The 26852-nt window shown below is 39.7% G+C and overlaps 1 protein-coding gene across 1 annotated transcript; it reads left to right on the top strand.

Moving 5' to 3' along the window:
* Positions 1 to 394: 394 nt before the first annotated feature.
* slc25a23b (solute carrier family 25 member 23b) lies at positions 395 to 22318 on the top strand. Its single transcript, XM_017724990.2, has 10 exons — positions 395 to 1259; positions 8230 to 8353; positions 10284 to 10371; positions 10551 to 10662; positions 12348 to 12506; positions 13165 to 13311; positions 14110 to 14223; positions 19081 to 19248; positions 20030 to 20180; positions 21294 to 22318. Exons 1-10 carry the CDS (start codon positions 1068 to 1070, stop codon positions 21473 to 21475), a joined length of 1437 nt encoding a protein of 478 aa, XP_017580479.1. The 5' UTR covers positions 395 to 1067; the 3' UTR covers positions 21476 to 22318.
* Positions 22319 to 26852: the final 4534 nt, after the last annotated feature.

The raw sequence follows: 26852 nt of genomic DNA, 5'->3' as shown, positions 1-26852 counted from the left end.
AAGCACAAGGTAAGTGTTTCTAATAAGTGGCCAGTGAGTGGAATGTAAATGTTTACACACGGTCAGCGGTGGAATGGGTGGCCACGCCCACTCGGCGCCTCTGCAGCACTTTGCGGCGATCGAGTTTGAGGTGATCGGCGCGCTAAAAGCTCAAATATAATTCGGACAGACCGCAGCGCCTCCGAGCCGCTGAGTCCAGCCTGCGGGCGCGCAGAGCTGATAAGCCTAAATAATAACAGTAATAATAATGATAAATAAGGAAATAAACAGGTGGATATTAAACCGTCCAGCTCCGTTTCCGGTCAGGCACTGTACTTTAAACCGGTGTGAGTAGATGCGCGCGCGCACGGAGATTTAGCCGGTATGCGGTGGGTCGCCCGCGCGCTCGCTATTACGCTGCACCGTCACGCACGTGAGTAGAAACTGCGGCGAGAGAGAGGAAAGGAGAGGAGAGGAGAGGAAAGGAGAGGAGAGGAAAGGAGAGGAAAGGAGAGGAAAGGAGAGGAGAGGGAAGGAGAGGAGAGGAGAGCCTGTAACAGATCCGGGGATTAATATTGCAGCCACGAGGAGGTGCGCATTCGCTCACGCGCGCGCACTGTAATGCGCTCTCTCTCTCTCTCTCGCTCTCTCTCTCGCTCTCTCTCTCTCTCTCTCTCTCTCTCTCTCGCTCTCTCTCTCTCTCTCTCTCTCTCTCGCTCTCTCTCGCTCTCTCTCTCTCTCTCTCTCGCTCTCTCTCTCTCTCTCTCTCGCTCTCTCTCTCTGTACTAATGCAGTGCGGGATTAAAGCGGCGCTAATCGGAGCAGAGCGGGAGAAGCCGAGCCGCCGGTGTCGCTGCTCGGGCTGCTGGCTTTCTTTCCTCTAGGCGTTTCTAACCGCAGGTGAACTGCCGGGTTTCTCCCGAAGTTCCCCCGGCGGGCTGTGGAGGAGGATTAGAGGGGGGAGGGCGGCGCAGCGCCGTCCCTCAGTTTACTGCACTCCACCCTGCGGGTAATACCAGCTCAATTGAACCGTTTTCTAGCGGGTCCGCTGCTGCATTCGGCTCCGAGGAGCAGGGGGAGGGTCCCCGATGGGCGAGGCCAGCGCCGGGCTCCCCTGTGGCTGCATCCGGGCTCGGTGTGAGGAGAGCGGGGCTGAGCGAGAGAAGCGCTGGACCGAGCTCTTCCAGCAGCTGGACCTCAATAAAGATGGCAGGATCGACGTGCACGAGCTTCGCTCCGGACTCGCGGCGTGGGGGGTCGCGCGCACTGACGTCGACGAGGTGAGACATGTCAGTTGTGTGAAAGTAGTGGCTGTGGAGTCAAATATCTTGTTGTCTCAAGATAGCAAAATTGTTATCTTGAAATAACAAGTCACTTATCTTGTTTTCCTGAGATAACAAAAGTTGTTATCTTGGGATAACGAGTTATTTATCTTGCTATGTCAAGGCATCTTGCTATGCCAAGCCTCGCTGGTGACATCCTGTATAAATAAACAGAATGCATGGCCACAACTCAGTAAGGTATGGGAACAAGATAATTATGTTTTGGCCACGGCTTATTAAGGCACGGGAACAAGATCCTAATGCGTGGCCATGACTTAGTAAGGCCTGATCTTGTTCCCATGCCTTACTAAGTCGTGGCCATGTATTATTTTTAATTTAAAGGGTTTCACCAGCAGGGCTCCGTACTCCGGCCTTCCGTAAAGACTTCATCATACAGCACGTTCCAGGTTTCTGACTGCAGCATGTTACAGTGTTCAAACTCTGTAGGATACTTCACTTCAGGATTCAAGATCCTGCCACAGTACAGGTTACCACAAGTTCAGTCTCCAAAAATTAGACCACGAGTCCAGTCTTCAGTGTTTATTCCGCAAGTCCAGTCCTCAAGATTACTCTGACATCTGAAGTCTAGTTTTCACATGTTCAGTTTTCAGCTACACCTGAATCTGTTTTAGGGTTTGGGTTCATCAGAAGTTCAGTTTTCAGGGTCTGGGCTATATGAAGAGTCTCAGGATTGTTCCACAAATCCAGCCTTCAAGACTGCCCTGATGAAAGAAACAGCCATTAGAACAATTGGGATTAAAACCTGATGGCTTTGCTCTCTAAAGGGAATTGGCTTAAAGGTTACTATTAGAGATAACCAGTTTCCTGTAGGTCACCTTTAAATCCCATTAAGAAACAATCAAATGCATCTGGAACACCTGCTACACCATTCGAATCTTTTAGACTGTGATATCAACCCATCAGGAAAACACAAAGCACAATTAGCGACTATTGGGAAACACCTGAAACAGCTAATAGTGTTTTCAGCAGGGTAGGCTACACCAGAACTCAAGTGTTCTCAAATTTCGCCAGAAATTCACCAGAGTCTTCGGGATTGTTCCACAAATCCTGTTGAATAACTGTTGAAGTTTAAGTTTAGGCTATCCCAGAAGTTCAGTTTTCAAGAATTATCCCACAAATATCCCCAAGTGCTTGAGATTATACCTCAAGTCTAGATTTATATCATAGCTCCAGTCTTCAGTATTATGTCATAAGTCCCATCCTCAAGGTTGTATCACGAGTTAGTCTTCAAGGTTTTATTACAAGCCTTCAGGATTTCCCACAAGTAGCCGAAAGTCTTTACGGTATATGCCACGAGTCAAGTCTTCAGGCTCATGAGTCCGGTCCTCAAGGTTTATGCCGTAAGTCCAGTCACCTTGAGTCAGTCCTATTAGACAGCGCAGTATCCACAGTGACTGAAAACCTCAGCTCAAGAGGAGCTTGAGAGCAAACTCCCACTCAGCACAGTAAAAGTTCATTTTTGTTGTGTGTGTCTGACGGTTCAGTATGTGGGCGTGGGGGTCACTCAGCAGAAGTTTGTGTGTGGGTGCATCTATCAGCACAGTATATATGAATTCATTAGACTCTTAACAGCCATGGGCTTCATCAGAGTGCAGAATTGGGCCAGATGTTCAGTCCTCAAGATGCACCACAAGTTGCCTAATGTTGGCTTCTTAAGCAGACATGTCCAGGCTTCAGGATCATAGCCTACCATAAGTTCAGCCTGTAAGTGTTAGAATACACTTCAGCAGCAGTCAGTCATAATAAGTCTGTTGTCCAGTCCAAGATTTACATGACAAGTCAAGTCTATGATAAGCATGATAAGTCTTCAAGTTTGGACACAGTGAGAGGATCCAGCAGCAGAGTATGAATTCATCACTCCCCTGAGAGCTACAGCCTTCGTTATTATGAAAGCAAAAAACTGGGCCAGGTCCCAGTCGTGCTTAGTGCCGACAAGCGATCCCCCGTGTCATTTATTTACGTGGCGTGATGTAGGCTAGCTGCAGCCTGCAGTTGACCTCCTGAGGCTATTTCAGATAATGATGTCACACGTGGAGGAAAGCACATGTTAGTGTAGCATATGAAGTGAGACGTCATTTGCAAATGTGCCAGCACCATTAAATTAGCCTGCTCGATGTCTTTCTGGGCGGCCTTAGCCGAGGACATTGACCTGGCTGAATAATTCAGCGGTGTCCTGTCTAATGTTTTGGAGACTGAAACTGTTGAGGCTTCAGGTTCGATTCTGCTTTGCATTTTCACTGCCACCCGCCATGAAAACATTCCTGGAGGATGTATTTTTACAGGCTGTGTTGGAGACTAAGGGTCATTTCCTAAGAAATAGCTATGAACATGGTCAGTTCAACCTGACACTGTTTGAATTTTCCTCTCATCCTTTCTATACGGTCTGATTTTCACTCAGTCGCATATTCATACCAATTCAGTACCAAGACTTGTGGGAGGTATTTTGAGGCTGTTAACCCTTTAAACTGGACGTTTATGATTCAGTTATTAAATTAAGAATCGTCACTACCAAAAACGTTTTAGCTTTTGAGAAAAAACATTTGTGTGTTTTAATGAAACGATTATGATTTTACGTGTGAACAACTGATTGGATGTGTGCTAGTCATGTCCTGGCTAGTGTTTTTGAGTTGTGCTCAAAATGAGCTAAAATTGTCACTACTGAAAAAGTCGCTACTGAAACATTTGGTAAAGTCTCTGTCGTGTTATGATGGTTTTGTTAGTGACAAATTATTTGTTTTAATGAAATAAACAAAATGTAGCTTTTGTTCAATATCTACTATATTAATGAGTTAATATGAGCGCTTAAGCTAAGAATTGATTTTAGTAGTATCTCACTCATGGTATCTACATAATACACTATGTCCAAATAATTGCAGACGCCTGTATCAACTAGATGTTGAGGATTTGATTGCATTTAGCCACATGAGCATTAGAGATAGATAGATAGATAGATAGATAGATAGATAGATAGATAGATAGATAGATAGATAGATAGATAGATAGATAGATAGATAGATAGATACAGCTTTATTGATCCAGCTTTATTGATCCTGGTGGGAAATTGCAGTGTTTCAGTAGCAATTGTACATAAACTTAGATAAACTATGCAGAAAAATAGAAATAAAGCCAGACATAAGTTAAAGTACAAGAGAAATAAAATAAAAGTAAAAATATATTTATTTTTATATTTATGGCATTCTGTGAGTGAGGTGACATACTGATGTCGGAAGATTAAACGCCATCCCGAAGGTACTGGATGAAGCTCCATCATTCCAGAGAACGCAGTCGCTGGAATAGCCCAGTGCTGACAGGCTTTATACCCTCTGCTTTAAGACTAGGCCTCATCATGCTAAAGGTGTAGAACTCATGAGGAGCAGGGAGGAAATGGAGAGTTCAAAACCGTGACTAAAAATAAAGTTGGCTAAGAGGGAGAAGTTTCAGGTGTGTTCTTTAAAACTAAAGTTAGTTCACAGCCCCATAAAACGTCTTTATCGGTTCTCCATTCTTTACAGTCCTCTTTTCAAGATGACAAATGTAAAGCAGAATTCAAATAGTTTGCTCATGTAAATATGACAGGTATTTGACCAGCAGTCAAGATATCAACCCATAAAGGAGTTTCTGACTGGATACAAAGCTAATTCTTAGAAGTCAATAGTTATTCTTCTTGTATATTCATATAAATATAGTGTCAAAAACAGGTTCTGTGACTTGTTATAGTAGCCGAACCCTTTTTAGTGCTGTATAAATCTATTTTTAAAATCTTCAAAATTTAAAAGTTCTTTAAATAGCCACATACTACGGGTTTTCCGCCATAGAGAAGAACTGACTAACTATGCAAAGAACCAATTGTTCGAACCATGTTCATGGGTCTGTATGGCTCATGCTGCTGAATTGGTTCAAAATCAGAGTTAAAAACATATTTCAGACTTTTAACTGGCTTGGACTTTAGACTAGAGTCCATTTGCTTTGAGCGACCCAATGCCATAGTTTTGTTTATTTTATTAAACTACTCCATTTTGCCACTAACAAAACAACCGCAACACTACAGAGATTTTTCACTAGTGACAATTTTAGCCAATTTTGAGCGGAACTCAAGAAGACTTGCCAGTACATGATTAGCACACATACCATCAGTTGTTCACACATCATCAATTCATCACACAAATCATCATATCGCTGCTGTCAAAACAAAACCTTGCGTCTCCATTTTTGTCATTTTTCAGTTTTTGACATAATGTAAAAGTGCCTGTTGGCCTTCACATTGTCTGCACATTTCATGATGAATGGACCAGAAGAAATGGCTCAAAATGACTTGGAAAAACATCTGGTTCCATTGACTTACATTAAAAGTAAAGTAGGTTTTTTCCTTCTCCTGTAAAGTTACCATTTTGGAGATACAAGGTTTTGTTCTGACAACAGCGATATTTTTCATTGAAACACAAAACCATTTTTCTTCATTTCAAACAATGTGTTTTTGGTAGTGACATTTCTTAACATTACATTCTCAGACTTTTGGACACATTTACTTCAAAACAACGAGATTAATCTGCTCACCATGTGGCCCTGAGGGAAAGGGATGCAGCCTTACTTCCTGCTCTAAAATGCAGGGGTGTGGCTAAAATAAGGTTCCGCCTACAGACTAAAACTCTGTGCTTCTGCAGAGACAAGAAAACGTTTTAAAAGGATTTGGAACAGACACCTCTCAGTAGAAAGCAGCATGTCAATGATTTTGGTTAGATTCAGCTCCATTAATGCTTTGGGATGAAACAGATCATAACATAATCCTTGTAAATATCTGTCTGTATACTTCATTGTTTTGTTTTGTTTTTTTTAAATCCCGCCACCACCACCACCCCCCACTCTTCGGAGGACAAATTTTTCTTTATTACTGGTATAGCAAATTTCTATTAGTATATGCTGCCATTGTGTAGAGGTGGGACAACAAATTGAAAATTGAAAACAAAATTGCCCGACCAGGGCAAGCACCCTACACTATACCAATAAGGGTCCTTGGGCAAGACTCCTAACACCACCTTGGCCTACATGTGTAAAATGATCAAATTGTAAGTCGCTCTGGATAAGAGCGTCAGCAAAATGCCATAAATGTAAATGTAAATGAAAATATACAAGCAAACAAAAATTACAAGGGGCAATAAAAAGGAAAAAATGGTAGAAATTGGGGGAAAAAAACCAAAAATAATAATAATAAATAAAAGAAACATACAAAAAAATTGAAAATCAGGAAAAGAAAAAAAAGTTTTTAAAATTAATTTATATTTTTATTTTTAGAACTCGTCCAGTAGAATGGTTCAGTAGAGATGGCCATTACCCTTCCTGAAGAACCCTTGACAGAAATGACAAATGACAAAAAATGGCAAGATGTAAATGATTTTTCCATCTTTCGGCAAAACTAGACTGTACGCCCAATGAAAACTTTTCATCACATTCAATTCAGATAAAATGATCATATGCTTTGCTAGTGCCAGTGGCTTCTAGGGGTTGAACCGATGGAAGCTTGGCCTGTAATCCATTTTTGTAGAAGATGCAGGGCAAGTAGACGTATTTCAGCTCAGAGATTAATAAGAATCCTGCTTGATGTTTTTATATGTTTAAAGTGTTCTGAAGCAAAAATGTCAGGGCGAACGTGGAGACTGAAGTTCATTCCTGATGGAAAGGAATATGTGTGAGCGCTGTGGCCGTGCTGTTAGGCTGTGCGAGCGCGTTAGTCATGTGCTGTAATGCAGAAGGACAGATTAGTGCTAGTTCAGAGTGTGCTTAACTGCTGCTGCCAGTCCTCAGCACATTCACACAGAAGCTGATTATCATATTATTACCATTTTTATACCTTTTATTCTTTCATACATAAAAGCGGGAGCATGAAGGAACATAGAACAGGCAATGATTGTTGAATGATACGCTGTGATGATTTGATTGTGATGCTTATCACACATGCTGGAACTGTAAATTCAAACAGCACTGCTGTTATGACATTTGAAAGAACCGAAATTCATCCAACAATAAGCATGCGTGGAACTTCTTTTATACAGTGATAGAAAACATGAGGCACACAGGAAGCTCCAATTCCATATTTTATACCCATTTTATAGCCAATGGGCACATGCATGCTATTCCAGGGACAGAATTTAATCAGTGAAAGGGGGACAACCACTGAAGTCCCTGGCTCCACAGAGTCTAGGAGAGATATGACTGTAAGCAGAGGGGAACCTCAGGGCCGTCAGGGAAGGCCAAAAGATTTCTGAGAATTAAAAATACATGACTGTAATTTTCAGTTCATTTTTATTTGATAGAATGATCATTCATACTTTGTTTGAAATCTGCAAGTTATACAGTAATTCTCTTATTGTTGAGTTTTGGTTGGAAGCAAAGGGGGGGTAAAGTCTTGGAACAGCCAGTTGCCCAATCAGATCTGAGTTTTTTTTTTGTGGTATCTGGATAGATACAGCCAAACAAGCTCTCCCATTGGTTAAGCCTTCAGGAGCTGATTAACCTTAACCAACTCTCTGAAAGTGGATTAAGCCTATCACTTTGAGATTTCCAATGCCTGGGAGGTTCACTGACTCTGAATTCCAGTTGTTAGACATGAAAAACAACAGTGGCAGCTCGGTGAGCGCTTTACTAAAAGAATGACTGTAAAACTGCTACAAGGTTAAATATATGTAAACGTCCAGATATTTAATCTAGAATGGGCAAAAAATGTTATTGTGCAACAGTATTAGCTAAGTGCTAACATACTATAATTTATAAAATATATAGAATATTATATTATTGATTTTGTTGACCAGGTCAACAACGTATGGCCCCGACTGAAGGCCTAACTCCACTTGCCATTGACTGCAATGGATAGACATCCTGCCTCACCCTTCTCACTTCCCGTCCTTCCCTGCAGATTGTACGTGTGAGTGATACCAATCAAGATGGCCAACTGGACTTTGAGGAATTTACCCGGTATTTGCGCACCCATGAGAAAGAGCTCAAACTCATGTTCCGCAGCCTGGACCGCAACAACGACGGTATGTATACTGCTGACAGTCTGTCTCATCAGTCGTTCTAATCTGACATATACTGTCTGCATGATGAAGCACGATAAAACTCTGAGACTCTGTGTGTCTAAAAGTATCCAGACACTGCTTTTGATAACTAACACTGATTACGCTCTATAGTGCGCTGGAAGAGACAAAACAGACCAAGCTACAGTGGTGAGGGTCTATATGTCAAGGTTTTTAAGAAATAGGGTTACTAATATTTTCCAGGAAGATATATACGGCACTTTCCAGGTCAGTTTTCCCCTTATTTTGATCAATTATCTCCTTAAAAGTGACAAGTGGGTATTTTCAGTTGTGGTTCAACATTTTTCAACTTGATCAAGCGAAAACTAAGGCAAGGCTGTTTGGGTTAACGACTGGTGCTCACGACCAGGAGTTGTTTAATGCTACAATTTACACTTCCGCATTAATGAAAGCGGAGTTGTGAGGATGGACTATACCTTTAGGATAAGTTAGAGTGATCCAGAACTAATCATCCAACATTAGTACTTGACATCACTTATGCTCCTTTGGCAGCAATCAAATCCTCACAGCAATTTTATAACAACTAGTGTAAAGCCTTCCCAGAAGAGTCAAGGTTGTTACTGCAGCAAATGGAGACAAACTGCCTATTAATACCTTTCATTTCAGAAGAAACGCTGGATAAACAGAGCAGGTGTCTACAAACCTTTACTCAAACGAGTACATAATTTCCCAATGAGTGAAAGGTATTACGTCAACACAGACATTTCCAAACATGAATAAACTGACAAATTGTATAGATATACATTACTGCGCAACAGTAGTTTTTTTTTTGCCTGTTAAAACTCTTTATAGCATTAAAAAAAAAACTTTAAAAAATGTAAATACAGTAAAAAAGTACCAAAAAACTATATTTTTACCGATTTAACGGAATGAATCATTGATTGTGCCAAACTTAAGTTAAAACTTAACTGTCACAAGATGAGGTTTGAAAAACAAACATACAATTGCCTATTTTGGTATTAATGTTATTTGCATTTGTTCAAATATTAGTGCTTTTCTGAGCAGATAAATGCCTACTGTTCAACTAAATCTATATTTTTAATATATATAATTTATTAATTTAACCCTGTCTATCTATCTACCTATCTCTCTATCTTACCCTTCATCAAATAATGCACGTTCCTATAAACAACACCTGTGTTTGGAACGAAGTTATATATGATATATTTCTGCACAGTTATTACATTTTCATCAAATGTTGCTCCCTTTTTTCTCCAAAACGTTTAAATTTTGTTTCATCAAACCACAGAACTTTGTCTGATGCGTCTGTCTTATCTAAGTGTTATGTGCATATTTTAGATGTTGACTTTCGTAATGATACAACGGTTTAGATTAACTGGAACCTTTGAGTATAATAATTAAAATATAACAGCTGATGTTAATGGAAAACTAATATTTCACTAATAAACATAATAATAATCATAATATAGCTTTGATAGTTCTTATATATCTAAAGCGCACTACCAACAACGTATATAATGAAAAAAATATACTGTAAGTCTAGAAAGTGGTCTATAATGTGTTTGGAACAAATGTATGTATGTGTGTTAGGGGCTTAAACTTTTGCACAGCATTGTGTACAGTACGCTTCAATTTCTATTCAAAGTGTGTCGCTCTTATTCAGTGGTGGTATTTCATGAAAAGCCACATTTTGAAGCACGTTTTAGGGCTGCGTTGAGCTTCTATTATACAGTGTTTGGAAACATAGTAGCACTCAGTGCCAATTCCACATGTTGGTCCGTTGAACTGACCAACGTGGACATGCATGTTCACTGCCTTCCCTGGGGGCAGATTTTAATCAGAAAAGGGAGACAAAGACAAAGAATCTGAATGGATCCCTGACGAGACATTAGAATATTTTGTGTTTATTCAGGTCAGATCGATGTGGGAGAGATCCAGCAGTCTCTACACAGTCTGGGAGTGGAGGTGTCCACGGAGCAGGCCTACAGAATACTGCGCAGGTTAGTGTGTTCAGGGAGTGGCCCATAAAGTGTGTTTTAAATTCCTTACCGTCTTTCCTTTGATATCAGTCAAAGGAATGGTTGATGTTAAACTTGTAGAGATAAGCATTACTCATAGCATTCATGAGAAAACAGGGCAAGTCGGTTTTCACTCTTTATTTGCTTTGCTTTTTTTCCAGCATGGACAGGGATGGCACCATGACCATCGACTGGAACGAGTGGCGAGATCACTTCCTGTTCAATCCGTTCCGGAACATGGAGGATATCGCCCACTACTGGAAACATTCGCTCGTCAGTGTCCTAAGAAGGCTCCTCGTTTGTATTACATAATCAAACACGGAACGATCTACTAAGGCCGCTTTAACATTTTCTGTTTACTGCCTCCTGCTGACTGTCGCTCACACCTCTCACTTAGCATCATAATTTAACACATGAAACAATAATCTCTGTTAAATAATAAAATGTTAAATGTTTTATGCATCATTTGCCCAGGAAACAACTAAAAATAGCTCAGGAGTGTCCCTAAACCTAATGCCAATTAAGAATGCGAATATCTATGAATATGCACAATTATGAAAATCGTAAATACCCCCTTGTCTCCCGGTTACCAGCAGAGAAAACAGTGGGAAAAAAATATATAAATAGAAGAAAAATGAAGGAATCCCTTTAAAAATGAGGAGACATTTTACTGCAGGCCCTAGATCTGAGATGGTTTATGTTAGGAGAGCAATTAACTATTAATTATTTTACAAATGACATATCTCATTATATAATAGTGGTCTAGTATTAGACTAACTTTCACATGGCACCACATCAGTGTGCAAGAGTGTTAGCTTGCTTGTAGCATGTAGCAATATTAACTACATGGCAATACTGATAAAGATTTTTAGTACAAAACGCCCCATATGGAAATCTGATATATATAAATACATGGGTTTCTAAGGTATAACATGTATTTGCATATATGAATTTCCCTATTTCCAACTTATATTTGTCACATATGCACTTTTATGCTGAATATATGTCCAAATATAGTTTTTTGAAATATGGGACATATATTTCAGCCATATATTAACATTCTAAGACATATATGTGTAAGCAGAGAATATGCAAGGTATTTCAGTAAAGTTCAATTTAATGTGCGGCAGTGTGAGTTTGCATGTACATTCGTATTATTACGCTACAGTATTCAGGGGAAAACATATAAAGGAAAAAACTAATTTTGAAATTTTGCATTTTTTCCCTTCAATTTAATCATATCCAGTTTTATCCAGTAACATGATGCATAGAAACGTTATAGTATATGAAGTATGTGTGGAACAAACCTATAAACATAGAAACCAACAAACTCCCTAATGAAGGGAGAATTAGTATAATAGCTGCTAAACTATAATAGCTATTAAATTACTAAACTCTAAATACGGCACATGTAAGATCATTTAAAAGTATTATTCCCTGACACATTTAAATAATTTGGTCCTTAAAAGCAAACCGATAAAATGTATTCATGTACCAGGATGTATTCAACCACATGTGAGACACATGTGTGATATGTATATGATATGCATGTGTTCAATATTTCATAGTTTCATATATGTACACAAAAGATATTTAAAATAAGGCCTAATAGCTTTTTTTTAGATGCTCATCTTAAATGAAGCTCTTCATTAAAAACTGCTCATTTTAAAACTTAGTCATCTTAAAAAGAGACAATATTGGGGTGATATTGGTATCTGCTGATTCACAGGGTTGCAATATTGATAAGGCTGACTTTCGAACACGCTCTTTTTCCCCCCATAGTGAAAAGAGCTAAGGCCTGGAATTCCTATATTGAGCAGTTAGCAGACAACAAAATGATGCATGACCTCAAAGGTCTATTTGCACTTTTATAAGGATCACGTTTCCAAGCGGACAACAAAGCACCTCTGTAGCTCACTCTAGATAAAAGCCCTAAATGTAATGTATATTTGTTTTAGATGCTTGATATTGGAGAACAACTGACTGTGCCGGATGAGTTTTCTGAGCGAGAGCGGAGGGCAGGGCTGGTGTGGAGACAGCTGGTTGCTGGGGCGATGGCCGGAGCCGTGTCCAGAACTGGAACAGCTCCGCTGGACAGACTCAAGGTTTTCCTTCAGGTAGCGTCGGGCCATTTGGTCAAACACTTTTCATTACTTTCTATTGATTTGTATGTCTAGCTGACAATAACGTCACAAGATCAGATAATTTGGTAAATCGTGTTGGCTGGACCAGGAATTACAAGACACTTTATGTTAATGTCCAGGTTTTTTTTGCATAGCACACTATCATCATCATCTTCTTCATCATCATCATCATCATCATCATCACTTTTATTTATGTAGCGCCTTTCCCATGCTCAAGGACGCTTGGATGCTTGGACTATCATGACAGCGTTCTCTGAAAGTGCTTCACAATCACAAGTATAACACAAAAGAACAAACTTCAGTGACCAAATAAGTTTAGTAGAATAATTACTATTGTATACTATGTCCAAAAGTTAGTAGACGCTTGGTCATTTTTTTAAAATGAAGGGTATTAATAAGGTATTAATAGGGAGTTTGTCCCACCCTTTGCTGCAGTGACATTGTGTTATGATAATGCCTCACGTGATGGTGCTGTGACAAAGAAACCACATTTTTTTGTACTTCTCACTATTTTTCCCATCATCAGTGGGAAACTCAGAAGACATGTGTAGGTTCTCTGGTGGTTTTGGATAGCAAATAAAAAGGCTATATTTGTGATTTAAATGTAAAAGCAGTTAGTTTGTTTCTGCAGGTTCATGGCTCTGGAGGTGCTAGCCTGTGGAGTGGACTGCGGGGGATGGTGCAGGAGGGCGGAGTCCAGTCTTTATGGAGAGGGAACGGCATAAACGTGCTCAAAATCGCTCCGGAATCTGCTATCAAGTTCATGGCTTATGAACAGGTAACACAAATCAGTACAAAGAGCTCCTTCCTCCACTATTACTTCATTACAATTTCTAGTTTGACTGTATACACGATAATTGTTGTAGCTCTCAAATAAATGTATTAAAATAACCATAACAGTAATGGACAAAGACAGACAATCATTAGGGTGAAATATGTATTTCTTTTCATTTCATTTCATTTCAGAGGGGTCTATAGTTATATTAATATGCTGATAATTTACACTATATCGTTATTTAAATATGATTACCAACTCCACCTGATCTGTCCTAACACCGTGACCTTTTAGGCACATACATTCATTCATCTTCTAAGCCACTTATCCTCCTTGTTCATGGGAGGTGCTGGAGCTTATCCCAGTGGTCACTGGGCAAATGGCAGGAAATACCCTGTACAGGGTGCCAGTCTATCGCAGGGCAGACACACAGACATACACATTCGCTCAGGTTCAATTTGGCCTGACTGCATGTCTTTGGTCCATACCTTGGGACTGTAGGAGAAAACCCATGCAGACATGCAAACTCCATATAGAAAGGACCGTGGTCACCCGGCTGGGGAATCGAACCCAGACCCTTCTTGGTGTGAGGCAAGAGCGCTTCAAATGGCTGTGTTTTGATATAAACTGGGCTTTGTACAGTTTCTCATCAGGTTGAATGGGTTTTCTGTTGAGCTTGAACATCCTCTTGACAGCAGCTATGAAAAAATGCTTCTGCTGGCTGAGAATGGATAGGTTAGTCTTTCAGTCTTTTCTGTTTCTCATAATCTTCTACTCTCTCCCTCTTTCTCTTGTGCGCAGATAAAGTGGCTGATCCGCGGCTGTAAAGATGGTGGCAGTCTGAGGGTGCAGGAGAGGTTTATCGCTGGATCGCTCGCAGGAGCCACAGCTCAAACCATCATCTACCCAATGGAGGTGAGACAGAAAGAGAGCGAGCAAGAGAGAAATCACATATACACAACTCCCACACTCACCACAAATGGAGTCGATCAGCCAAGACATGTTGTCTGAAGTTTGCTTCTTTAGTTTTATCACTGGAGCTACAAGACTTATGTAACAAACAAGTCAGAAGCTACTATGAATTAGTCAGAAGCCACAATGAATTAGTCAGAAGCCACTATGAATTAGTCAGAAGCTACTATGAATTAGTCAGAAGCTACTATGAATTAGTCAGAAGCCACTATGAATTAGTCAGAAGCTACTATGAATTAGTCAGAAGCCACTATGAATTAGTCAGAAGCTACTATGAATTAGTCAGAAGCTACTATGAATTAGTCAGAAGCTACTATGAATTAGTCAGAAGCTACTATGAATTAGTCAGAAGCCACTATGAATTAGTCAGAAGCTACTATGAATTAGTCAGAAGCTACTATGAATTAGTCAGAAGCCACTATGAATTAGTCAGAAGCTACTATGAATTAGTCAGAAGCCACTATGAATTAGTCAGAAGTTACTATGAATTAGTCAGAAGCCACTATGAATTAGTCAGAAGTTACTATGAATTAGTCAGAAGTTACTATGAATTAGTCAGAAGCTACTATAAATTAGTCAGAAGCTACTATGAATTAGTCAGAAGCTACTATGAATTAGTGAGAAGCTACTATGAATTAGTCAGAAGCTACTATGAATTAGTCAGAAGCTACTATGAATTAGTCAGAAGCCACAATGAATTAGTCAGAAGCTACTATGAATTAGTCAGAAGCTACTATGAATTAGTCAGAAGCTACTATGAATTAGTCAGAAGCTACTATGAATTAGTGAGAAGCTACTATGAATTAGTCAGAAGCTACTATAAATTAGTCAGAAGCCACTATGAATTAGTCAGAAGCTACTATAAATTAGTCAGAAGCCACTATGAATTAATCAGAAGCTACTATGAATTAGTCAGAAGCTACTATGAATTAGTCAGAAGCCACTATGAATTAGTCAGAAGCTACTATGAATTGTTGACATTGTATGACATTGTTAACTTGGCCAATGCACTAAAAACCCCAAAGAGGTGCTAGTAGATTTTAGCTTTACTGCAGTGGTTATCATTTCTGGTATAAATAAAATAAAAGGTGAATATTACAGATTATTCTATTGCCTCATTTTATCCAGATCATTTGTGTAATTTGCTGTGGAAATTCTCTCTAAGGTGACCATAACATTGAGTAGGGCAGTGACAAAAACCCAGCTACCTTACCTTTGCTGATATGACTGCTCTCACAATCTACTTCTTAAAATTTCAAACATATATTTCTTCAGCACAGTGTGAGGCAAGCGTCGTCCTTAGAGGCAGTAACACTAGTTGACTTATGTATCGTAGTGCTCCAGACACGAGCATGTATAGTTTAATGTAGCATAATGATGTTACTCAGATGTTACTGTTCAAATTTCAACAACAGTGATGTCGTTTATTATTACAGAGCAATAAATTTCAATTCACAGCAGTTAGTTCAAAAGCTGATTGGTTGAGAAGCGTTCTAGCCGTGCTGTTATTTCTCCATAACATCACATTTTTTCACAAACACTGCATCACTCCATTGAGACAACATTGCTCAGCAACAATTTTTACTACTTATTTTGCCACAAACAGAAAACGGACACTTTTAAGATCACATTTGACCGACAGCCGATTTAGTCAGACTCTGATGAGACTACACTAAATTCCCAAACTGTCATCACCGCTGAGCAGCTTTTCAGTCAGCGGCTGTGACAGAAGAACAACTAAGCAACCTGGAATCAGCCAAAAATGAACCCAATACCATTCACCAAACTCAACAGGCTGTAAGATGCTTTACAGACTGGCTGGAACAAAACAACATCAATACTTATCTGGCAAAAAATGACAAAACTGAGCTGAACTTGATATTGTTGGAAGTTTTATGGCTCAGTCTGATTTGGTCAGACTCTGAAGATCAGAAGACACATTTGTGGCATTGGGTTCATTTCTGGCTGATTCCAGGTTGTTTAGCTTTTCTTCTGTCATAGCTGCTGACTGAAAAGCTGCTTAGTGGTGAAGACAGTTTGGGAATTTAGTGTAAGGAGCAGGAGAACGAACTGCCGGCTGAGCAGCGAGTGGGCGGAGCTCGTTACTGTGACATAGAAACAAGCTGCTTGTTAAGGAACTCTTATTAGGAGGAAGGAACTGAACATTAAAACATATTTAACGCCCCGTTCACGGCCAGTTTATTCATTTCTTACTGTATTTATTTAACTGTTGTATAAAAGCAACAGAACCCTCAGGGTTATGTGTCATCGCCTTCGGCTCATGCCTGCGACCAAATCACAGCCATGATGTTATTTTGGAATAACACACTCCCTTTTGTGTTCTGTTGTTTAGATATATGTCAGTTTTAGGGTGTAAACAGTCTTGAGGTATTCTCTAATAGACTAATAGAGTAATGTGCTTCCATTACTTGTTAACTACATTAGCCTCAAAGCTCCCATGTAACTATCGCTTTAGGCAGTTTTTCCTAACCTGCGTCAGATTCACATGTGAGTATCAACTGCAATACCAACCAGTTCCAAAAAATAAAATTAAGCATTGATCTAATTAGGTCCTCATTTTTTGGCCCTTTTCCCCATTAACCTTTTCAGTTAATGATCTCACTCCTGTGATACAGATGTCATTAGTGTCTGGCTGTGGAAACGTCTGCCTCCGCCAAGACGCGCCTCATGTTCTCTCAAAGCAGCTGTTCTGTCACACTGAACTGGGGGGTGGATGCCAACGACTTAAACTGAGGTTTTTAAAAGTCAGGAAAATTGACGATTTTTACGATCAGGAAATTTTTTAACCCCTTAAATTTGAGCCATATTAGCCACTTATTAATATTAAAACCTCTTATATACTTTCTACTATAGAACTATTTTTACTTAAAATTTTACTGTGAATTGTTTATAAAATCTTTACAATTAATTATTACATCAGTATTTAAAATGACCTACTCAGTATTTACTATGATGTATTCAGTGTTATGAATTATTCATTATTACTGAATTTTAAATATGCAGTAACTATTATGAATTATATAGTAACTGTTTTTCTATTCAGTAACTACTATTAATTATTCAGCAACTATTATGAATTTTTCTGTTTGCAATATGAGTTACTCAATGCATGTTATGAGTTATTCAGTATCTACCATGAATAATTCAGTAGGGCAATAGAAAAGAATCAGTCCTTCAAAATGTTGATAGGAACCAGACGTCTGAAGAGTTTAACATCTCTAAAAATCACACAAAGTTATGACATGAAGTGGTTATGAATTTACTGCCTGAGACAGATTTGAGATATTTTTAACCCATTCATGACGGAAAGTTCTGTGATGGTTTTGTGATTTTCCTTTCTTTTCCACTATTTTAGCCTCATTAACTTTACAAAGATAAACTCAGAAGACACATCTAGGCTCACTGGTGGTTTTTGATAGTAAATAAAATGGCTATATGTATGTTGGAGACCTGGTGACCCCTGGTTCCTATCACCACCACTGTAAAGAAACCTGACTCTCTACAATTAACCTTTCACACCAAACCACTCTGATTGACTCTCCTTAAATCTCAACCACTGATTTATGCAGAAACGTAGACATATCAGTGAAATTCCCCCTTTAATGAAGATAATAGAAGCTCCAGTAAGCTCAAGGTTCGTGTGGCCTTGGCTGATATGTGTAGACTGGCTGTTCTATGTGCTGAAAATAAACCGCTTTATAACTGCAGCAGTTACTGAGTGAACATAATCATTACTGCCAAGGCCAAATCAGCTACATCAGCTACTGATTTATTCAGACAAGCTCACAGCAGCAGCTGAGTTTCTGTCCCTTACAGCAAAATGAACTTATCCTCATTTATTTAGTGTCAGTATATCCAAAACAATGACAACACCAATAATAATAATAATAATAATAATACAACTTATACAGTACTTTTCATGCATAAAATGCAACCCTTAGACAAAACAGTATTATAGAGAGAGCTAACAGAAGACGGAGCATTTGGGGGCATTTTAAAGACACTTCTGTACCAAAATAATCTGACTGAATTAAATTGTGGTGAGATTTCAATATGTATCTTATTGTGATGCATCATTTTAAAGAATTGGTCTTTGTTTCTGTTGTGTCTCTCTCTCTCTCCCTCCCTCTCTCTCTGTCTTTTTGCCTCTCTCTCTTTCTCTCTGTTTATCTCTCTCTCTCCCTTCCTTTCTCTCTTTCTGTTGCTGTCTCTCTTTCTCTCTATCTCTCTCCTTCCCTATCTCACTGCTACTCTCGTTCTCTCGGTCTTTCTCCCTCCCTATCTCTCTCTTCTCTCTCTCTCTCTCTCTTTCTCTCTCTTTCTCTATCTCCCTTTCTCTCTCCATCTCTCTCTGTCTCTTTCTCTCTGTCTCGCTCTGTCTTGTCTTTTTCTCCCTCCTTTTCTCTCGTCTTCTCTCTCTCTATCTGTATGTCTGTCTTTTCCCCCTCTCTCTTTCTCTCCCTCCCTTTCTCTTTCTTTCTTTCTCTCTGTCTTTCTCCCTCCCTATCACTCTCTTTTCTCTCTGTCTCTCTCTTTCTCTTTCTTTCTATCCCTCCCTTTCTCTCTCCATCTCCATCTCTTTCTCTCTGTCTGTCTCTTTTTCTGTCTTTCTTTCTCCCTCCCTTTCTCTTGTCTTCTCTCTCTCTCTCTCTCTCTCTCCCTCTCTCTCTATCTGTATGTCTCTCTCTTTCGCTCTCCCTTCCTTTCTCTCTTTCACTCTCTCTTTCTTTCTCTCTGTCAATCTCTCTCTCTCCCTCTCTCTCTGTCGTCTCCTGTCAGGTGCTGAAAACTCGTCTAACTCTGAGGAAGACGGGTCAGTACTCAGGGATGGTGGACTGCGCTCGGCAGATTCTGAGGAAGGAGGGGGTCCGGGCGTTCTACAGAGGCTACGTCCCAAACACGCTGGGCATCATCCCCTACGCAGGCATCGACCTGGCCGTCTACGAGGTACAAGCGTGCTCATGTGTGGGCAGAGCAGGTGTCTCTGACAGTTTCTGGGGAAAGAATCTCTCATTAATTTTCTCCCCTGTCAGTTGCTGCAGGGTTCAATTATATAATACAGATTTTCATTCCATCGTCTGCGCCAAACATCTGAGAGGTTCTCTTTACTGACGCACTGATGAAAACGCTGAGCTGAAATCAAAACCTTTGAAAACCTCAACCAAAAGTCAAGTGTCAGATGTTTTTAAGAAGTTTAACAAAGCTGGACAAAGGTCAGAGACCAACTTTCATGTATTCAATTTAGACTCAAAGGCCTTACAAGTTATTTTAGTAATTTTTTTAGTGTCAGGCAAAAAGCAGAAAACACATTTAACAGAAAATTGCAGAGAAACCTCAACAACCAAATGTAAACATTTTCAGTATTTGCAGAAATCTGCAGGGACATTTTTCCTCACCTACTAAGTTTAGTCTTAGAAGTTGGTTTCGCATTTTTGCTTCTCACAATTCAGGTAATCCCAAACACTTTCAGTGATGTTGAGTTCTGGACTCAGTGGAGTGGTCAGTCCATTGTTCTTTGAACACTAGCACCTTCTTTTACTGTGATGGACTGGTGACCTGTCCAGGGTGTATCCTGCCTTCCGCCCAATGACAGCTGGGATAGGCTCCAGCACCCCCTGTGACCCAGAAGGAGAAGCAGCTTAGAAGATATGTGTGTGTGTGTGTGTGTGTGTGTGTTTTTGCTGTTTCAGCTGAGCAGTTTTCTTTTTCTCTCTCCCTCTCCCTCTAGACTCTGAAGAATGCATGGCTACAGCGGTACTGTGTGGGTTCGGCGGATCCCGGTGTTTTGGTGCTGCTCGGCTGTGGCACTGTGTCCAGCACCTGTGGTCAGTTAGCCAGTTACCCACTTGCTCTCATCCGCACACGCATGCAGGCCCAAGGTGAGCTCAAGAGAATGGACCCATTTTGCTACAACAACTTACCACTCTGCAATGTACTCCGGGTTTCTCTAATGCTAGAGGGCGCTCCAGAGCAAGTCCAAAATGAATGGGTTGAATTGGAGCATTTGAGCAAATTCATAGTTTATAAATGCTTAAACATTTTAAGGTAAGAGAATACAACTGCACCTCATGTACTTTCATGACGTCAGTGAGCGCAAACAGCCAATGAGCTGCTCTGCTCGCCAACCAATCAGCACTCAGTAGCAGTAATGCCAGCGTTCTGCTGCTCAAAAACCATTTACTGTAGAAAAAGGGAAAAATATAAGTAAGATTTCTTTGCTTATTTTAGTGAAATACATCCTTCTACTTTCTAAAATGAAAGAAAATTTCTGGGCGAGTGATTAGAAACTATTTTAACCTTTCACTTTTAGCCGTTCAGCCCCATTTACTCCCATTTATTGAGGACTCCCTTGCGGGCGCCCTCTGCAGTTTAGCAGTCCTGTTTTTGATATAAGAGGGGAAATAGGGAGTGGCCAAGCTCCTCGTAAACTGGCTCGTCCATTACCATTAACTAGCCTTTGCACTAGCTTTGTTGGATTTATTTATGAATATCTTAAGTTCCACCTCGAGTTTCCTCAAATGTTGACTGATGGCTCTGATGCATATAATTCATCCGATAACACTTGTGAAAAATCATGATCAGAAACCAAGAGATGTAAAATTAGGCCAGGAATGTATGATTAGACTCCTCTACATCAGTCATGCATCCCTAAAAAAAGGTCTGCTTCAAGCTGCTGTTGTTTTAGCTATGCTAACGTGCTTTAGTCCATTTTTATAGATAACAGCATGTCAAAAAGTGTCAGAAAACACATAAGCAGGTCTGATTGAGGTCACTTAACACCTAAACACAGTTTGAGTTGAGTAAATGATGATTTAAGCATGCAGTTAGCACCTTGCTAATTCAGTTGGATATTAGCTTCTATTACTTGTTAGCGTTGTAGTTCCAATGTTAAAACGAAAGAAGCAAACATTCAGACCCTGAACAAGTCTTGGCGATTGACTGTATTTGTGGTAAACTGTTCTTCGTGCTAACCTTTGCTTGTTTCTCTCCAGCCTCCACAGAAGGAGCCCCCAAGCTGACAATGGTGGGTCAATTTAAGCACATTGTGTCCCACGAGGGAGTCCCAGGCCTGTACCGGGGCATCGCCCCCAACTTCCTCAAAGTCATTCCTGCTGTTAGCATCTCCTACGTGGTCTATGAGCACATGAAGAAAGCTCTGGGAGTGGGTTCATAGACACAGTGACAGTGGAATGACCGTGGAACAGAAGGAGAGGGAAATGGGTCAGGCTTTAAAAGCCTTCTCACAGAAGAATGAGCCAAGGAGGACGGGTAGACAGCGGAGCCCTAGGCAATGAAAAGAAGGGAGAAATTATTGAAGAATGAAAACCTACTTTAGATTGTATTACAATCCTGGCTATTTATCTAATAGGATGGAAAGCTGGGTTTGGTTTTGATGGGAAGGAGGAATGATGTGATAACCTCTTCATGTTAAGCCCTTTTACGCTTCTCATTAAAGCTGCACTATGTAAGATTTTTTTGTTGCTTGGAAGAAGCAGGAATTGAGCCAGGAGGAAAAAACTCTGCTGAAAGTTGCCCTGTAACGCCCGAAAGAATCATTTAAAAGTCAGAGGTGTCGGGTCAGATTTTGTAGCAGTTGCACTCACAGATTCAAAAAGAAGGTCTTGCTCAAGTCCGAACATCATACTGATGATAATACAATGACAGTACTGGATAGTTCACTGATGTCACACATCATTCACCAAGTTTCAATTCAGTTCTTTTTAAATCATTTTAAAATTCAGCGTGCTGGCAATCATCAGATTTATCTGCTTGGGGAAGGAGTTTTACTTTAGAGCTATTACTATGGACGCCCTATATTCCTGAGTTCCACCTTGTTTTTTTCCTGCCTGTGTATAATTCTAGTATCACTTGTATAATTTCAGCCAGTGAAAACATTTTTCCCAGGTGTGCCAGATTCCAGAAGGGAAATGGGGGGGAAATCACTCCCCTTGTGGTTAAAGATTATGTTAACCTGTTAGCCATTACTTTTCATACAGTGGGGGAAAAAATCTGGGCATGAAAAAAAGAGGTTTTTGATTTCTGAAACTGTACAAGTGGTGCTAGAGGCAGAAAAATAAGTAAAGTTGAATTTTGACTCAGGAACGTACTTCCAACCATCTTTAAATTATACTTTTTCACCAGAGAGGTCTCCCAATCCACCAGTACTTAAGTTAAGAGACCATTATTAGTCCCACAATGGGGAAATTTCAACTCCGCATTTAACCCATCCATGCAGTGAAACACCTCATACCCACAAGTGAACACACACACTAGGGGCCAGTGCGCACACTTTCCCGGAGCGGGAAAGCCCTATCCGCAGCGCCCAAGGAGCAGTTGGGGGTTAGGTGCCTTTCTCAAGGACACTGCAGTCACATATTGTCAGCTCAAGGGATCAAACCGACAACCTTCCGGTCACAGGGCTGGTTCCCAAACCTCCGGCCCATGACTGCCCCAATAAGGCGAGAAGGTCCCACCGAGATTTTGAACTTGGATCGCTGGATTCAGACTCCAGAGTGCTGACCATTACACCATGCAACCTTAAGCTTGCACAATCTAGCTTAAGTAAAGCAATCTCTAAATCAGTGGTCTCCAACCCTGTTCTTGAAGAACAACCCTTCTGCAGAGCCTAGTTCCAACCACAGTTTGCCACACCCACTCCAGCTTTTTTCAAGTCCCTGATTGACTAGATCAGATGTTTTACAGTTCCGTAAAGGGCAGAGAAGCTTACTGGGTGCAGGTTGGAAATAAACAAGAAGGTAGCTCTCCAGGAACAGGGTTGAAGATCACCGCTCCTAATGCTGGCATCTCAATTTTTTAAAAAATGATGGTACTACTAAATAAGCTGTTAATGATTTCAGTAGATGTCAGCATCTACACCACTAGGGGCCTAGAATGAAGAGGTTAAGAACATATTCCTCTTTTCCTTTGTTAATGGCAGCTAGATGATAATGGCCAGGATTTTGTTGCATTACTGATTGCCTGCTGTATGTTCACTAAAATATTGACTTGTATTAACAAGCTCAGATGGTTATTTTTATAAGGATCAATATGAGTTTTAAGGATATCTTACAGGCCTACTGGATAAAAATAATGTCCCCAACTCTGAGTGGGATGACTGGTTTTGCACTTTAGTGGTATAGCATTTAGCTTTAAACTGACATTGCCTTGAGCAGCTAACTAATGCAGTGAGAGTGGGCTTTTTATATAGGATTATAAATATTGGCATTTTGCACTTGTTGCTGTGTGTATTAATGCAGATTTGCATTGTGGTGAAGGCTGTAAATGTGGCAAAACAGATGGGTCTGTTTTTATCTAACAGACTTTTGGCCAGAAAAGGTGCATGTTGTTAATGAAATAAGTTTTATTGCAATTTTACATAATGATATAAAGGAGAATTCTACCCATTTTTCAAAATTCCCTCACAATTCAATGGTTGAGATGTAAACAGAGTCAGAGTGGTTTGAAATAGTTCATTGTAGAGAAACTTGCATTCTCAGATTTCTTTACAGTGGTGGTGATAAGGGGTTGTGATGTCTACAACACAAAAATATCACCATTGTATTTACTGTCCAAAACCAACAGTGAACGTACACGTCTTATGAATTTTTATATGTAGTTTTGAAGATGGTAAATTAGTGGAAAATCTGAAAACAATAAATTTTTTGGGAACTGTTTTTCATACAATACTCTACATGTACCTCTCCACTATGTATGGAGCTTAAAAATGTTTTATGCCAAAAACCTCTTAAAACCATTGTAAAACAATTAAAGCATATTCATAACCATTTTCTGTCATTTCTATGCAGGAGCTTTTAGAGGCATAAAACTCTGGTTCCTATCACCACCACTGTGAATATTTCTGATTCAGTAAGTTTCTCTAAAACAGATAATTTTACACCAAATCACTCCGAATGACCACAGGTAATAATTTTAACACGTTTTCATGAATCTTAATAAGCAGAGAAAACCCACAGACTCAAACTTCATAAACCAGTGCGCATTTTCCAAATTCTGATAATGAACATTTTAAATATGTGACTACATAAGTCAAATTTCAAACACCAGCTCTTCCACTCTAGCAGTACAGGTGTTACGGTCAGACAGACTGATAGAACCTCTTACAAAACCTGTTCTTATTAAAGTTTTATCCAACATTACAATTCTGGAGTAGCACAGTAAAAAAAGTGGTTCTGGTTTCTGGTATCCATGGTGATCAGTAGGCAGATTCTAAGGTTTTCCGGTATCCATGGTGATCGAGAGGCTGATCTTAAGGTTTTCTGGTATCCATGATGATTGGGAAGCTGATTCTAAGGTTTTCCGGTATCCATGGTGATCAGGAGACAGATCCTAAGGTTTTGCAGTATCCATGGTGATCAGGAGGCAGATCCTAAGGTTTTGCAGTATCCATGGTGATCAGGAGGCAGATCCTAAGGTTTTGCAGTATCCATGGTGATCAGGAGACAGATCCTAAGGTTTTGTAGTATCCATGGTGATCAGGAGACAGATCCTAAGGTTTTCCAGTATCCATGGTGATCAGGAGGCAGATCCTAAGGTTTTGCAGTATCCATGGTGATCAGGAGACAGGTCCTAAGGTTTTGCAGTATCCATGGTGATCTGGAGACAGATCCTAAGGTTTTGCAGTATCCATGGTGATCAGGAGACAGATCCTAAGGTTTTGTAGTATCCATGGTGATCAGGAGGCAGATCCTAAGGTTTTGCAGTATCCATGGTGACCAGGAGGCAGATCCTAAGGTTTTGCAGTATCCATGGTGATCAGGAGACAGATCCTAAGGTTTTGCAGTATCCATGGTGATCAGGAGACAGATCCTAAGGTTTTGCAGTATCCATGGTGATCAGGAGGCAGATCCTAAGGTTTTCCAATATCCATGGTGATCAGGAGACAGATCCTAAGGTTTTCCAGTATCCATGGTGATCAGGAGACAGATCCTAAGGTTTTGCAGTATCCATGGTGATCAGGAGACAGATCCTAAGGTTTTGCAGTATCCATGGTGATCAGTAGACAGATCCTAAGGTTTTGCAGTATCCATGGTGATCAGGAGGCAGATCCTAAGGTTTTCCAATATCCATGGTGATCAGGAGACAGATCCTAAGGTTTTCCAGTATCCATGGTGATCAGGAGGCAGATCCTAAGGTTTTCCAGTATCCATGGTGATCAGTAGACAGATCCTAAGGTTTTGCAGTATCCATGGTGATCAGGAGGCAGATCCTAAGGTTTTGTAGTATCCATGGTGCTCAGGAGGCAGATCCTAAGTTTTTCCAGTATCCATGGTGATCAGTAGACAGATCCTAAGGTTTTGCAGTATCCATGGTGATCAGGAGGCAGATCCTAAGGTTTTGCAGTATCCATGGTGATCAGGAGACAGATCCTAAGGTTTTGCTGTATCCATGGAGATCAGGAGGCAGATCCTGAGAAAACTCCTTCCAAATCATTATGCTGGTAATGTGGTAATTACCATAAATCTAAGCACCTCTATGAAAGAACCAATTATACACATTTACAGATTAATTCACAAACAAACTGTTGACTTTTCTACAGAAATACATTTCACATAAACTTTTCAAGTAAAGAGTTTCTTTAATTAATTTAAAGTGGAACGTGTGAAAATTATTGACTGTGGTTTATCAATTATGTCATGTGCCAGAAAGGATATATATATATATATATATATATATATATATATATATATATATATATATATATATATATATATATATATATATATATATATATATATATATATATATATATATATATATATATATATATATTCTTTTTAGCTGCAGCAGCAGTATATCAAAGTTTTGAGTTACTGCATTGAAAATTGGACTTTGTATCTCAAAATTATGACTTATTTTCTCAAATTGTTATGGCGAATTCTCAGGACTTTGACCTAATGGCAAAAATGTCGAAGGAATTCGATTTTATTTTCTCAAGATTTTAGAGTTTAGTCAAAATAATGGCTTATCATCTCAAAAATTTGACACCAAAATTCTGACATGTCAAAATAATACATTATTATATTTTGAGAACAGAATCATACAATATTAAGTCATTGCTTTGAGATTATAAATCAAGATTGTGATCAAATTAGTTATAATGTTATTGGTAACAATTATTATTATTATTATTATTATTAATCATTATTATTAATGTTAGTCAGTGGCGCTGCATCAGTGGAGAAAAGAACAGCTCCTTATTCAAGGCAGTGTGAGGTACTGAACGCTGTCCTTAAAGCTTTTGCATATTAATCTCTATTTGGCTGTGAGTTAACACAGTGACCATGTGTTATCAGGGCTTTGTGGGAAGAGATGAGTGGAACAGTCGCTTCACTGTAATGAACATTTTGAACTTGACTGAGAGTTACGATGCCTAAACCAAAAACATTTTCCAAAATAATTCCAAATTTGCCAAGAGCTCAGCATTTTCCATCAGTGAAGGTTATAGATTTCTGCAGTGGAAGCTTGTGACTGTCTACGCCCATTCATTTTTTTATGGAGATTTGGAAACTAGAATTATTCACAGCCATCTG

This window comes from Pygocentrus nattereri, chromosome 14, assembly GCF_015220715.1.
Source record: "Pygocentrus nattereri isolate fPygNat1 chromosome 14, fPygNat1.pri, whole genome shotgun sequence".
NCBI classification, from domain to species: Eukaryota; Metazoa; Chordata; class Actinopteri; order Characiformes; family Serrasalmidae; genus Pygocentrus; species Pygocentrus nattereri.
This window is presented reverse-complemented; position numbering and strand designations above follow the sequence as displayed.

Bases quoted from the DNA above. Each gene is read 5' to 3' on its own strand.
- slc25a23b (XM_017724990.2), top strand. From the start codon at position 1,068: ATGGGCGAGGCCAGCGCCGGGCTCCCCTGTGGCTGCATCCGGGCTCGG. The intron at 1,260-8,229 runs GTGAGACATGTC...CCTTCCCTGCAG, and splicing joins CGCGCACTGACGTCGACGAG to ATTGTACGTGTGAGTGATAC. The intron at 20,181-21,293 runs GTGAGCTCAAGA...GTTTCTCTCCAG, and splicing joins CACACGCATGCAGGCCCAAG to CCTCCACAGAAGGAGCCCCC.